Here is a 12,877-nt window from a genome sequence, read left to right on the forward strand (position 1 = left end):
AATACAGCCATTCCAAATGGGAGAAATTGGCCAAAACAAAGGGGCTACTGGCCCCATGCAAGTCTGAAATCCAGTGGGACAGTCAAATCTTAAAGCTCCAGAATGATCTCCTTTGACTCCATGTCTCACATCCAGGTGACACTGATGCAAGATGTAGGTTCCCACAGTCTTGGGCAGCTCCTACCTCCTGGCTGCCTTCAGGGGCTGGTGTTGAGTGTCTGTGGCTTTTCCAGGCACATGGTGCAGGCTATCAGTGATACCATTCTGGGTTCTGGAGGATGGTGGCCCTCTTCTCACAGCTCCACTAGGCAGTACCCCAGTAGGGATTCTGTGTGGGGGCACTGACCCCACATTTCTCTTTTGCACTGCCCTAGCAGAGGTTCCCCATGAGGACCCCGCCCGTGCAGCAAACTTCTGCCTGGGCATACAGGCATTTTCATACATCTGAAATCGAGGTGGAGGTTACCAAACCTCAATTCTTGACTTCTGTGTACTCACAGGCTCAACACCACGTGGAAGCTGCCAAGGCTTGAGGCTTGCACCCTTGGAGGCCACGGCCTGAGCTCTATGTTGGCCCCTTTCAGCCACGGCTGGAGTGGCTGGGACACAGGGCACCGTGTCCTTAGGCTGCACACAGCACAGGGATCCTGGGCCCGGCCTATGAAACCACTTTTTCCTCCTACGCCTCTGGGCCTGTGATGGAAGGGGCTGCTGCAAAGGTCTCTGACATGCCCTGGAGACATTTTCCCCATTGTCTTGGTGATTAACAGTCAGCTCCTTGTAACTTATGCAGATTTCTGCAGCTGTCTTGAATTTTGCCTGAGAAAATGGGATTTTCTTTTCTGTTGTATTGTCAGGCTGCAAATTTTCCAAACTTTTATGCTCTGTTTCCCTTTCAAAACTGAATGCCTTTAACAGTACCTAAGTCACCTCTTGAATGCTTTGCTGCTTAGAAATTTCTTCCACTAGATACCCTAAATCATATCTCTCAAGTTCAAAGTTCCACAGTTCTCTAGGGCGGGGACAAAATGCCGCCAGTCTCTTTGCTAAAACATAACAAGAGTCACCTTTGCTCCATTTCCCAACAAGTTTCTCATCTCCATATGACACCACCTCGGCGTGGATTTCATTGTCCATATCATTATCAGCATTTTTGTCAAAGCCATTCAACAAATCTCTAGGGACTTCTAAACTTTCTCACATTTTTCTGTCATCTTCTGAGCTCTCCAAACTGTTCCAACCTCTGCCTGTTACTCAGTTCCAAAGTCGCTTCTGCATTTCTGGGTATCTTTTCTGCAGCACCCCACTTTACTGGTACCAATTTACTGTACTGGTTCATTTTCACACTGCTGATAAAGACATATCTGAGACTCGGCATTTTACAAAAGAAAGAGGTTTATTGGACTTAACAGTTCCACATGGCTGGGGAGGCCTCACAATCATGGTGGAATGTAAGGAGAAGCAAGTCACATCTTACATGGATGGCAGCAGGCAAACAGAGCTTGTGCAAGGAAACTCCCATTTTTAAAACCGTCAGATCTTGTGAGACTCATTCACTATCATGAGAACAGCATGAGAAAGACCTGCCCACATAATTCAGTCATCTCCCACCAGGTCCCTCCCACAACACATGGGAATTATGGGAGTTACAAGATGAGATTTGGATGGGGACACAGAGCCAAACCTTATCAGTGTTCAAGGATGATATGACTGTCTTGCCATCTGTTGATGTGTGTAAACTACAGCCAGATAACCATTTATTGTGAAAATTTTTGAGGTTACGAATACATATTATAGAAGCTGTGTCAGGTGACCTTTCAGATCTCTTATACCATTAAATCTTATGATTTTTATGGCATTACTGAGAAAGAATTAACAGGGTTTATGAAATAATTCACATTAGCGGTTAAAAAAGAGTGGGATGATGAGGGAAAGGGTAGTTACTTAATGAATTTCATATTTGCAAGATGAAAATGTTAGATCTTTTTCATAACAGTGTGAATATACTACTTTTTTTGAGATGGAGTTTCGTTCTTGTTTCCTAGGCTAGAGTGCAGTGGTGCAATCTAGGCTCACTGCAACCTCTGCCTCCCGGGTTCAAGCAATTCTCCTGCCTCAGCCTCCCAAGTAGCTGGGATTACAGGTTCCCGCCACCATTCCTGGCTAATTTTTGTATTTTTAGTAGAGACGGGGTTTCATCATGTTGGCCAGGCTGGTATCGAACTTTTGACCTCAGGTGTTCCACCTGCCTCAGCCTACCAAAGTGCTGGGATTACAGGCATGAGCCGCCATGCCTGGCCCAGTGTGGATATACTTAACACTGTTAAACTTTACACTTAAAAATGGTTACGGTGGTAAATTTTATGTTTTTAATCACATAATATAAGAGAGGGAGGGAGGCAAAAATGACTGTGACTAAGACTTCATTCATCCTTGGAATCGGAGTGAAGCCATTAGGACACAAAGGGAACACGGGAGGTCCAGCAGGTGTCTGGAGGAGGTCACTGAAACAGTTTGAAACGTAGGTATATCCTCATCTTGTTTGCTTGAGGGAGAGCCAGCAGTGAAGTGCAGTATCAATTTAAAGGTTCTCAGATTGGGCAAGATGTTTAACAGTAGCCAAAGACAGCTTGGCCAGAGGAAGAACTTGATTTATGTTGAGAGGAATATCAACAGACATAGAGAATCTTTATCAAAGTGTCAGGCCAAAGAGTGAAGCATAGCATCAGTGGAAAAATGCACAATGATGAAAAGTCAGACCACAGAGCTCAAAACAGGCCAAGGTAAGTGGCCCAAGGTAGTAATTAATGTGAAGGTTTTAGAGGACTGCTTGTATGTGGTACTGGTTTCATGGTGTATGGGTGGCTCTGTCTTGTTTAAAAGAGCCATGATGATTAGATCATATTCATATGGAGACTAACAGACAGCTAGAAATTCAAACATTGGGGTTTGGGGGAGAGGTTGGATCTGGGAGCAACAATATTAGGGTAATAAAGATAACTGTGGACAGTAATATACATTAGATAGTTAAGACAGAACAAGTGGAGAATCAAAAGGAGGCTGAAGGCAGGCAGGACCATAGTAATACCTAGTTTTAGGGAGGTAAAGGAGGCAGATTCAGTGGTCAGAGAGGTAGAAAAATATATAGAATCCTAACCAGTAGAGAAGGCCATTAAGCTTAAAATCAGCAGAGAGGTTGAGAAGGACTAATGCCAAGAAAAAGACTTCCAAAGAACTATTTCAAGGTAAAATTGAGCCAGAGGCTATGCCATAACATAAAGATGTGAGTGTGCATCAGCACGCAGAGGCTTCAGAATTGAGATCTGCTCTTGAGAAGTCTGGTGTGGAGGCTGACAAGGTAGGACAGCGGCCAAACATAAGGATGTTAACCCAGTGATCTTTCTTTTTTAGCAGAGCAGGTATTTGTCCACTGAAGTCAAGACAGTGACATGCATTGACTGTCTATAGCAACACTTCCTTTCTCACTGGGGAAGGAAAGTAGTTGGATCTAGTTGCTTGTTTTGTTTTTATTTTTGTTTTTTAATTTTCATCACCAGTGTTTTCAAATGGTTATAAACTTTTAAAAATATTTGTGTTAAGGAACATATAACATGAAATTTACCACCTTAGCCATTTTAAGTGTTCCACTCAGTAGTGTCATGTATAAGTACTTGCTTTATTGTGAAACAGATCTCTAGAACGTCTTCATTTTGCAAAACTGAAACTCTGTACCTTTTAAACAACTCGTCTTTTCCACTTTCCGCTGTCCCTGGCAAGTATTATTATACTTCCTGTTTCTATAAATTTGACTCCTTTAGATACCACATATTAGTGGAATCATACAGTTTTTTTTTATTTTTGTGACTGGCTCACTACACTTAGCATAATGTTCTCAAGCTTCATCCATGTTGCATTGTGACAGGATTTCCTTCCTTTTTAAGGAATTGTATGTATATATAGTGTATGTATATACCAATTTCATTTATCCATTCATTAATCAGTGGATACCTGCTTCTGCCTCTTGCTATTGTGAGTCATGCTTCTGTGAACATGGGTGTACAAATATGTCTTCAAGACCCTGCTTTCCATTCTTTTGGATATATACACCGAAGTGGGATTGTTGGATCATACGGTAGTTCTACTTTTAATTTTTCGAGTAACCTGCATGCTTTTTTTTTTATAATAGTTGCAGTATTTTATAATCTTACCAACAGTGCACAAGGTTTCTAGTATCTTCACATCTTTGCCAACAATTGTTATTTTCTGGTTTGTTTGTTTGTTTGTTAGTAGTCACCCTAATGGGTGTGGGGTAATATCTCATTGTGGTTTTGAGTTGTATTTTCTCTGATGATTAGTGATGTTGAACATCTATCATCTATTCATACGCTTATTGGCAATTTGTATATCGTCTTTGGAGAAACGTTTATTCCAGTCCTTTGCTCATTTTTAAATTGGGTTATTTGATTTTTGTTGTTGTTGAGTTGTAGGAGATATTTTTATATTCTGGATATTAACTCTTTGTCAGATACATGACTTGCAAATATTTTCTTCTCTTCTACAGGTTGCCTTTTTTCTTTATTGTGTCCTTTGATGCACTGAACTTTTAACTTTGATGTAGTCCCATTCGTCTTCGTTGCCTGAGCTTTTGGTGTCATTTCCAAGAAATCATTGACAAATCCAGTGTCACGAAACTTTCCCCCATGTGTTTACTTCTAGGAATTTTATAGTTTTGAGTCTTACATTTAGATCCTTAGTCCATTTTGAATTAATTTTTGTGTATGGCGTATATGATCCACCTTCACTCTTTTCTATGTGGATGTCTAGTTTTCCTAGCACAATTTGTTGAAGAGATTGTTCTTTTCCCATTGAGTGGTCTTGGCACTCTTGTCAAAGATCATTTTACCATATACATGAGGATTTAAAAATATTTGAAAGGTATACATTGAAAGAGTCATCCTTTCACCCTTGTTCCTCATTTCTCTCCCCTCTAAAGATAATCACTATTATTAGTTTCTCGGTTTTGTTTTGTTTTCTTGCAAGGAGAGGATAAGTAATCCATTCACATGGTTCATAGAACAAACAATCTAGCCACTGAAAAAATGCATTCTCACATCTGTCCTGCTTCTTTTCTAAGCTAACAGTATTTCCTAAAGCTTTTTTCATATTATGAGCTTCCTTGTTCATTTTTCCAGATGCAGAATATTCCATTGTATGGATATACTATGTTTTAAACTTGTGTCTACTGATGAACTCTCTTTTGTAGTTGTTGAAAGCAGTGCTACAGTGAATAACTCAGAGTGTGTCATTTCATGAGTGGTCAAGTATATTTGTAGGATGAGATTTCAAAATTGCTCTCTGTAAAGATTGTGCTGATTTATACTCCCACCAGCAGTATGAAATAGCATACTGTTTCATAATAGGGTTGTTGCTTTTTTTTTTTTTTTTTTTTTTAACTTTGATCCTCATGGTTTTGTGGCTTGAGGCCAGGGAAGGAATGTTCATGTTACATCATTTTTATTAGTACTAGTGGTAATATAAGAGAATTTAATGTCATGAACTAAGCACCAGACAGACTAATAATGATTGGCATCAAGAACATATAAAATAACAGGTGAGCTGCACTAGGCTTCTTGCCTTTCTTCCTATAGAATTTTCCATGCATGCCTTAGAGTGACTTTGCCAGTCATCTAGTGCTTCCTGACTGTGTAAAGTGTTGGGTCCTTAGGAAGTGTGTTAGAAGCAACAATCTCATTAAATTGCCTATCAGTAAATACTGTAGAACACTTGAAGAAATATACAGTTAATATAAATAGAAGAAAGGCAGGCCCTAAAGTAAACTAATTTACTCCAGATGTTGCCAAATAGTGCCCTCTATATTTTAGTAATGCTCCATATATGTTAACCACATCCTTTCCAAAGAAAGCTCAGTATAAGAATGTAAACATTAGATATCAATACTTAAAAATTTTTCTAAGGAGGAGGGATTGTTCCAATAGAAAATAAAAGTATTTGAGAATTAGAATTATTTAAAAACATGTATATGTACACAATGAAAGTTACTTTTAATTTGAACATTTCTTCTTCACTTTTCCTTTAGGCTAATTTTTGGTGTTTTTTTTTTTGTTTTTTTTTTGGTAAGTGGTGAAGGGGTGGTGTTTGAGTGACAGCTGTGTTATGGTTTTGTCAATAAAGTTGTAATAGTTGACTATTTTCCTTGCCCTCTTAACCTTCTTTGATACACTAGGAAAGAATACACAATGAATTTAGATCCCAGACTTGGTTTTGGATAGAGTTTACTAATGCCCTTCTACATTTATGTAATTGCTGACTTTTAAAAAATCACCACCAAGTTGGCTTTTTAGCAAGTCCATTTTTTTCTGGTCAGTGAAGCAGAGACTAAGATAACATGTAGTCACAGTATGGAAAAGTTCTCTCAGTTATGTTTGTTACCACTGGAGAGTTCTTTACCCTCATGAAAAGCATAAGGCGGCCAGCAATCTCTTGCTTCGATTCAGATTTAAAATATACAGAAGAAACTTAACCCAAAATCACTGTAGACATACATTTGAAGGTGAAAATATTTTTATAATGGATAGAAAGAGATTTATGTTAGCTTCTCTTTTGTTCAGTGGCTGCTGTGTTTTCTGTTTGAATTTCCAAGTTGGTATTCATAAATGTTTCTAAATTTATATGCTGTTTGCCAGCTTTTCATTAAAATGAATTTATTTCTCAATATTTTAGAGCTCTTTTTTTATTTGTTTTTTTTTTTGAGACAGGGTCTCACTCTGTCAGGCAGGAGTATAGTGGCACGATCATGGCTCACTGTAGCCTTGACCTCCTGGGCACAGGTGATCTTCCTACCTTAGTCTCCCAAGTAGTTGGGACTACAAACATGCACCACCATGCCCAGCTAATTTTTTGTAGAGATGGAGTTTTACTATGTTGGCCAGGCTGGTCTTGAACCCCTGGACTCAAGTGACCCACCCTCCTCAGCCTCCCAAGATTCTGGGATTACAGGCGTGAGCCACTGCGCCTGGCCTACTTTGGAACTTTTAATATAAAGAACCTTGTTTTTTGTTTGTTTGTTTAAATATGTTCAGTCTTTAAAAAACAAACTCAACTATTGAAAAAGTTTTCCGTTTTTTCTTAGTGTATAAAGAAAACTTTCTTAGTGTATAATTTTTTATATAAACTTCTGGTAAAGTCAGGAATTAGCGGGATTATATTTTAGATATAGAAGGTACTTTTGCAATTAATCATGATGGCTTTTTAAAATCTATAATCCAGCTGAGTGTGATGGCTCATGCCTGTAATCCCAGCACTTTGGGAGGCTGAGCCTGGAGGTTCACCTGAGTCAGGAGTTCGAGACCAGCCTAGCCAACATGGTGAAACCCCGTCTCTACCAAAAATACAAAAATTAGCTAGATGAGGTGGCAGGTGCCTGTAATCCCAGCTACTCAGAAGGCTGAGTCAGGAGAATCGCTTGAACCCAGGGGGTGGAGTTTGTTTGATTTTGGAAGAAACTGCCGAACTGATTTCCTACCAGCAGTGAATGAAAGTTCCTGTCATTCCACATCCTTGTCAGAATTGGTGTTGTCAGTGTTTTGGATTTTAGCTATTCTGATAGATACGTAAATGGTATCTCATTGATGTTTTAATATGCAGTTCTCTAATGACATGTAATATTGAGCATCTTTCCATGTGCTTATTTGCCATCTGTATATGTCTTCTTTGGTGAAGTGTCCATTTAGATCTTTTTGCCCATTGTTTAGTTGAGTTGTTTATTTTCTTATCGTTGACCTTTAAGTGCTCTTTTTATATTTTAGGTAACAGTCCTTTATCAGATATGTGTTTTGCAAAGATTTTCCCCCAGTCTGTGGCTTGTCTTTTAATTTCTTAAGAGCATCCTTTGCAGAGCAGAGAAGTTGTTGATTTTAATGAAGTCCAACTTAACCATTTTTTTTCATGGATAATACTTTTGATGTTGTATCTAAAAAGTCATTGCCATACCAAAGGTTAGTTAAATTTTCTCCTATGTTATCTTCTAGAAGCTAAGTTTTGTGTTTTACATTTAAGTTGCTGATCCATTTTGAGTTAATTTTTGTGAGAAGTGGAGTCTGTGTCTAGATTTATTGTTTTGCATATGGATGTTCAGTTGTTGCAACATCATTTGTTGAAAAGACTCTTCTTTTTCTATTGAATTGGCTTTGCTTCTTTGTCACAGATCAGTTGCCTGTGTTTTTGTGGGGTCTCTTTCTGGGCTCTCTATTCTGTTGTGTTGACCTACAGTCATCCCTTGGTATCTACATCCATGGGGTATTGGTTCTAGGACCCCCAACAGGTACCAAAATCTGTGGGTTCTCCAGTCTCTTATATAAAATGGGGTAGTATTTGCATACAGCCTACTCACATCCTCCCGTATACTTTATTTTTAATTTTTTTTTTTAAAGAGACAAGCCGTTACCCAGTTGCCCAGGCTGGAGAGCAGTGGTGTGATCCTAGCTCACTGCGCCTCAAACTCCTCTGCTTAGGCAGTCCTCCTGCCTCAGCCTCTCAACATGCTGGGATTACAGGTGTGAGCCACTGTGCTCGGCATCCCATATACTTTAAATAATCTCTAGATTATTTATAATACCTAATATAGTGTATGTGCTATAGTTGTTTTTTATTGTATTTTTTTCCCAATATTTTTGATTTGTGGTTGGTTGAACCACCGGTTGGTTGAATCTGCAGATGTAGAACTTGTGGATATGGAGATCCAACTGTATTTGTTATTTACATCTTCAATTTCATATTTATTTCAGTACAATACCTTGCTTTGTCAAGTCTGAGTTTTAAACAATAGTGTGTCAAAAAACTTTTGAGTTTCAAAAAATTTTGTAAATACAAACATTTTAGAGCTGCTTGTTTTTTTTATAGTTATCTTGGGGTGAACTTTTTAATTTTTTTTTGAGACAGAATCTTACTCTGTTGCCCAGGCTTGGGTGCAGTGGCGTGATCTCGGCTTACTGCAACCTCCTCCTCCCAGGTTCAAGCAATCCTGCCTCCTCAGCCTCCCAAGTAGCTGGGAGTACAGGTGTGTGCCACCATGCCTGGCTACTTTTTGTATTTTTTGTAGAGACGGGGTTTCGCCATATTGTCCAGGCTGGTCTCGGACTCCTGACCTCAGGTAATCCGCCCACCTTGGCCTCCCAGAGTGCTGAGATTACAGGCGTGAGCCACCATGCCCTGCCAACCTTTTGTAAATTGAATAGTTTTTCATGAGATTTATGAAAATGCAGGTTTTATTTTTCAAATGTCATTGAAGGGGAAGCCAACTGTTCCTTTTTATGGTATGTTGAAATACATATTTGAAATGAATCTTTTATTTCACCTTATAAAACAGTTTTATAAACTCTATTTATAAGGGTTTTATAAGGTGAAATAAATATGGTTCATTGTGACGACCTAGAAATTAACCTAGATTTTCTAGCAAAATTTTACTTTAGAATTTATAATATTAACAAGAGCTAAGTTATTGAATCCTTACTCTCTACAGACACAGTTCTAGGTGCTTTATAAACCACTAGCTTATTTAATCCTCACAGCAATCTTATTTTTATTATCCTCATTTTACAGATGAGGAAACCAAGGCTTAGGGAAATTACGTTAACTGCCCAAGGTTGTACAAGCTAGCATATGGCAGAGCTGGGATTCAACCCTGGTATGTCTGAATCCGCAGCCCAAACCACCACATTCCCTTGTGAGGCAGATTTGCAAGAAAGGTTATTTTATAAAAGATTCGTTCTTTGTAAGTTTTTCAATCATTGCACTGATAGTCTTTTCCCCCCTTGGATGGAGGACGTATCGGATATTAAATTGATAAGAACAGATACTACACTTGATCTTAGCCAAAAGGCCAAGAAGCGATCTTTTTTCCCCTTGGGAAGAGTGGCCATATTTGTGAAATCAAGGGAAAAAAACTTTTTAGCTATTTAAGAATTACTAATTTTACAAGTTTCTGGAAATGGGTTGAGGCATAAAATCCTGGAATTTGATCCTGAAATAAACTATTTGTTTAGAATTCAGAGCTATCTATATCATAAACCAATTCTATCTCTCTTTTTTTTTTTTCTGAGACGGAGTCTTGCTCTGTCTGTCACCCAGGCTGGAGTGCAGTGCTGCGATCTCAGCTCACTGCAAGCTTCGCCTCCCAGGTTCATGCCATTCTCCTGCCTCAGCCTCCTGAGTAACTGGGACTACAGGTGTCCACCACCATGCCTGGCTAATTTTTTTTTTTTTTTTTTTTTTGTATTTTTAGTAGAGACGGGGTTTCACCGTGTTAGCCAAGATGGTCTCGATCTCCTGACCTCGTGATCCGCCCACCTCTGCCTCCCAAAGTGCTGGGATTACAGGCATGAGCCACTGCGCCTGGCCCAATTCTCTCTTTTTAAAAAAATGTTGGTCATATATTCAGATTGGCTAGCATTTGAGATTTCTTTAGTTTCCAAATAAAGCAGGGCTTTTTTCCTTACTCCATAAGGAACAACCCTCTAATGTTTCACATGATATGACATGTAGGATATGACAATATGACATCATGTTCTTTATCTGATTCATATAATCAAAAGGTTTTACAAATTTAAGTACTGATGGTGTCATACCATATAAGGAATAGATTTTTTTAAGCCTAAAATACCACCATGTAAAACAAGAATGATTCAACTAAGTGCATGTATATTAAGGCAGCTTCCCTCCTTGCACTGCTACTGTGCTGTTGTATAAACAAATCACTGAAGGTACATCCCCAGGTGTCTCTGAGTTTGTTTGGGTTTGTCTTGTTAGTTCTTGCCTGGAGGTGTGCAATTGGTTTTCTCATTCTTAAGTTAGACTAAATTAAGAAAAACCTTTTTTAAGCAGTTTGAAACTATGATAATGGAATGTTGATGTTAGTGGATTTTCTTTTTAATTCCCAAACAGAGCAACATTTTGCAGATGTTGTACTTAGTGAAGAATTTCTCAATCTTGGCATCGAACAAGTGTGCAGCTTAATCTCAAGTGACAAACTTACCATTTCTTCAGAAGAGAAGGTAAGGATATTTTTCTTTTCCCAGTGTGCAATGATGTTTCCCTTTTTTTTTTTTTAATTTCACTTTTTTTTATAGCTTTGTGATCCTGTATGTGTAGTGACAGCCAGTGATGTTTCAACTGGAAGTCAAGAAACTCAGCTAGTTACTTCAGGAAAGGATTCCAGGAGAAAAAAAAGAAACTCAGGACTTGTTGCTTGTCTATGTAAATTACTCCCGGTCTTCACTTTGTGGGAGGTTCCCTAAATGTTTAGCTACTACAGTTTTGTACTTGACCTCCACAGCAAGAGCTTGCACACATTAGACTATCTGAAACAAATGCTTTTTTGGAAACTAGTTTCTTCCTACAACTCAATGCCTATAGGAATTATGATGTGAACATAATATTTGTCACTAAATTAGTTTCCTTGTCTTCTGAGTTGAAAGAGGTTACCTAGGATGGCGAAGTTTTGGTAGTTCTAGACTGAACATTCTTGATTATCACCTTCCTTTAGATTGATTTCCTGTGACATAATACCTCACCCCTGCCAGTCCGTTCAGCCTCCCTGCCTCCCTGCCTCTCTCCCTCCCTGCCTCCCTCCCTCTCTGTGCAGCTACTGCTTCTGGTTGTAGTCTTTTGTCTCTCCACATTTTGGATTACCTTTGTCAGCCACCTGCACTTTTCATATAGTTGGAGAGAGAAGCTCCTTTTAGTAGGCTGTTTTTCCTTGGGTGGGTTTTGTAGCACACGGGAATCAGAGCACAAAAGCTGTGCTTAGAGGAAATGAAACTTGAGTTTCTCCTTTGTGTGCTTTGCATTTCAAGTTGTGTAAATTCTGATTCTCTTTCTCAAGGATATTCATTTCACCTGGGGGTAAAAGACACATTTACTCTAATATTTACAGTATTAAAAAATGTGAAAGCATTTGTGACATGTATAATCTTAGCATCCTAGAAATACAGAGGAAGATGACATTACTTTCATACTTAATAAACATGTATTGAGTGCCTACCATGTACCGGACACTGCCATGGGCTCCTAGAGAAAAGATTAGCAGAATAGAATTTGTTACTCATAGACTAGTGGGACAGCCAGTAGAGTAAATAATTGATTACAGAATGCTGTAAAGGGTGCCTTAGGAGCATTTAACTTTTCCAGGAATGGGATAGGGATGGGGATGGTAGTTCAACTTGGTTCAGATGTATATTTCAAGTCTTTTAAAAATGAGTCTGAGTTTGCCAGAGAAATAGGGATGGGTGGGAATGCAGAGGGCATTCCAGGTAGAAGAAGCAGAATATACAAATGTAAAGAGGTATGAAAGAGTAATTGTATTCAATGTGTTCAGTATGATGGGAGTTTAGAATATGAAACATTGGTGGAAGATAAAATTGGAAGATGATAAAATATCTTCTCAGCTGTGTTAAAGAAAATTAACTGTATTGTAGTGATGAGCCTTAAAAGGGTTTTAAGCCAGAGGAGAAAACCATGCCAAAACCTGCATTATAGAAATATCATGAGGGCTGTTCTGGTTTTCTGCTGCTACTCAAGTCATCGCCAAATGTAAAAGCATAAACAACCATTTTATGCTAACAATTCTATGGTCAGAATTCATGCAGAACAATAGGGACACCTTGTCTCTGCTCCACAGTGTCTGAGACCTCAGCCAAGGTGACCCAGGTGCCTGGAGATACCTGGCATGGTTCTACTGGAGCCATAGATCTGGAGCTTCAGTTCTTCTGCACATGGCATCTTATGGGTCTGTAATGTCCAAGGTGGCTCCTCCACTCACTTTTGTCTGGCTCCGGGGCTCCCGGTTGATTGGTCTCTCTCT

The 12,877-nt window shown here is 39.0% G+C and overlaps 1 protein-coding gene and 1 non-coding gene across 5 annotated transcripts in view; one reads left to right on the forward strand and one right to left on the reverse strand.

Moving 5' to 3' along the window:
* Positions 1 to 12,877, forward strand: part of KLHL2 (kelch like family member 2) — a 115,564-nt gene that overhangs the window by 75,113 nt on the left and 27,574 nt on the right. For all 4 annotated transcript variants that reach the window (XR_004671261.3, XM_034959371.4, XM_034959372.2 and 1 more), the window contains one exon: positions 10,960 to 11,069. Coding sequence is in view for 3 of the 4 variants with exons in the window: in XM_034959371.4 (XP_034815262.1) it covers positions 10,960 to 11,069 (110 nt within the window). In the remaining variant the exon portion in view is untranslated. The remainder of the gene's footprint in view (positions 1 to 10,959; positions 11,070 to 12,877) is intronic.
* Positions 9,724 to 9,910, reverse strand: LOC112439766 (U2 spliceosomal RNA). Its single transcript, XR_003027997.1, has one exon. It is a non-coding gene; the product is annotated as a U2 spliceosomal RNA (small nuclear RNA).

This window comes from Pan paniscus, chromosome 3 (assembly GCF_029289425.2).
Source record: "Pan paniscus chromosome 3, NHGRI_mPanPan1-v2.0_pri, whole genome shotgun sequence".
NCBI lineage: Eukaryota > Metazoa > Chordata > Mammalia > Primates > Hominidae > Pan > Pan paniscus.